This window comes from Lycium barbarum, chromosome 9 (assembly GCF_019175385.1).
Source record: "Lycium barbarum isolate Lr01 chromosome 9, ASM1917538v2, whole genome shotgun sequence".
In the NCBI taxonomy this organism is placed as follows: domain Eukaryota; kingdom Viridiplantae; phylum Streptophyta; class Magnoliopsida; order Solanales; family Solanaceae; genus Lycium; species Lycium barbarum.
Window position 1 is genome coordinate 115,241,928 of NC_083345.1, and position 2,790 is coordinate 115,244,717.

At 31.5% G+C, this 2,790-nt stretch overlaps 1 protein-coding gene across 1 annotated transcript; it reads left to right on the forward strand.

Moving 5' to 3' along the window:
- The first annotated feature begins 1,187 nt into the window (after positions 1-1,187).
- Positions 1,188-2,790, forward strand: LOC132611517 (non-specific lipid-transfer protein 1-like). The gene is made up of 3 exons (XM_060325938.1): positions 1,188-1,581; positions 2,393-2,532; positions 2,635-2,790. Exons 1-2 carry the CDS (start codon positions 1,244-1,246, stop codon positions 2,526-2,528), a joined length of 474 nt encoding a protein of 157 aa, XP_060181921.1. The 5' UTR covers positions 1,188-1,243; the 3' UTR covers positions 2,529-2,532; positions 2,635-2,790.

Here is a 2,790-nt window from a genome sequence, read left to right on the forward strand (position 1 = left end):
CTCTAGTGTTCCAGATGATTAAATTCACAGGGAGGGTCTGCTGGTTTGGAGCATTTTCCGTCACTCTGCTCATTATTCAATCTATTTAACAACATTTTTTACTCTAGCTTTGATGATTGTCCATAATATTGGTCATCTAGACCTTTAACACCTATGGAAGTCAAGGAATTTCAACCTTCAATGGAGGAAAATCTAACATGGATCAAATACTTACACCAAAAAGTCTCATTTTCATGAATCAGTCCATCGATGATCAACATGTCATGAATATTAATGTTGATGATTATACTCCCCCAAGAGCAAGTCATGGTCCATATCCACCAGCAAAACCAGACAATTATGGTTTTGCAAATTGTATAGGTCATGCAAAGGATCAAAAGTGTACACCAAATTAATTAGCAAATTGATTTTGTTGTACTGCAAAAAGATGGTGAAATTTCTATTTCAAATTTATTGCTACTGCACTACTTATTCGATCTAGTTCCGACCACTTTTAATATATTCTACTTATCATTTACGTAAAATCAGTCAGTCAAAATGATTAATTATTAACTAATTTGAATGAAACTTGACTTATGAGTTCTTAGCCAAAATTGACGAAATAAAATGAAAAAGATTCCAATTTCATGTCTTAAATTAAATTAAATGAGTGGGCTAGAATCGGCCGTATTCTATCTTGATTACGAAAGCATCCGTAAATTAATCTCAGTCCTAAGGATCAAATTAGTGGGGTTGTACATGGTTCGATTTGAGCTAGGAATTAGGATTATGGAAAAAGAAAACCTTGCAATTTGCTAATTAATACGTAAAAGGAATCAAACAAAACACAGATTGAGTTTTATCGATTAATTAATTCGGTTAAAAAATGCTTCTTTTTCGTTTTTTTTTTTTAACCCCAAACGAATATTAATTTCTCCCAAGGAGAGGGGGAAAATCAGTTATACTTGAACATAGCATAAATTTATTTGCTTGGTTCTTTGATAAAAAAGTGATGCTCTCTCTTATTTTGAGCTGGATTACACATGTTTTATACTATTATAAATTACAGTCTTACGGTTCATACTATTAACAGTTAGATACTCACATAAAGTCTAACTTTTTTTGACGTTACACTTTTCATGTATATGCATCTCCTCAAACTCACACTTTATTTCAAGAACCCAACCTAAGATTTCTACTATAAAAATATGTAAATAAAACTTAAACTTTCCATTGCAAAATCATTCCAAACAAAAATATCAAAATGGGTCGTTTTATGGTTTTTGGGTTGGTCTTTATTGCTTTAGTTAGTCCAAGTTATGTTGATGGGAATGAATTATGTCCAAATACCATTGTTAAACTTTTTCCATGCAAGAGTTATTTAATGGGGAAGGGTGAAATAAGCGTTCCTTGTTGTAGTGGTGTTCAAGGATTAATGAAAATGGCTATTTCTGATAATGAATTGAAGCTTCAACATATATGTGAGTGTCTCAAAAAAGAAGCTTTGGCTATTGGAGTAGTTAAAGAAAGAGTTGAGCAACTTCCTCAGCTTTGCAAGATTAATCTTTCTGTTCCTTTTGGTGCAAATGTGGATTGCAAAATGTAATGTATCTCTCTTCCTTCTTAATTATTCTTGCTTTTATAATTTTACACATTATTGACTAGTCAAATGACAACTAATCAAACCTGGGGGCTAAAACTGGTTAAATTACATAAACTTGTCGAATGCTAGTTCGCTCGAAATTTATTTGGTTTAGAATGGACGAGTCAATTTAAGCTAAATAATGGGTCATAATCCAATCTATTTGCCCAACTCAAAATGTAACATGCATTTGATTTTACAAATGATTGGCCAGTTAAATGGGCAGGTAATACTAAATCTTAAGTTAGGTGATAACATTTCCAAAATGCAATTTGTTTGGGTTCAGATAATGGACATGTCAGTTCGGGCTAAATTATCGTAGTTCAACCTGTGCAACTCTAAGTATAAGTTTTCATTTGTTTGTTTGTTCTTATATTTTTTTTATTATCAAAAGTAAAATTATTTTCCTTTTATTCATCATTACTATATTTAACCGACCAAACAATGTCTTTTTCAAATTACTGATCACTTTTATTATGGATCATCTTGGGTTACTTTAGGCTACACGAATCGGCTCAAGCTTTTATATGACTAACTTAAATTATCCTCGAATTTCAGTCCGACCAACTCGCTCAAATTTAGACGGGCTAGGTAGATTAGAGTTTTATAGGCTAAGTTTGACACTCCACATATGCTTGATCTTGAACTCGATTATGTACTAAAATTATTGAAAGGAATCAGATATTTATACTCATTTTTATTTTTTTCACAAAGTGTGGATCCACATTTTTTTTTTATTTTACAAATTCTATTTCTTGACTGCTTGAACAGACTAAAGGCTTCATCATCAACTCGAAGTTTCAAGCTGAACAATTACAAGAATACTGGGATTATGTCTTTCAGGCGACAAAATCCTAATGAAAACCATTCGATTCCTCATAAGAAGCCTCTTGTTATTATCCCATGAAAAGGTGAAGTTCATGGCTACTTAATAGCACTACTATTTAAAAAAAAAAAAAAAAGAGTCCAATTTAATATCAGTTTACTAATTTAGTTTGTTTTGGGAAATGCAGTGCTATCTCCAATATCAAGCGGAATACAAAAATCTAAGAAGACTTTGGTCATTTCACTAGACTTATAAATTTGTACTATGGTTGAATATGTATGAAATGATCAAATATTAAATGAGTATAGATCTAAAAAATCATCCAGATTATTCGTCGATGCAA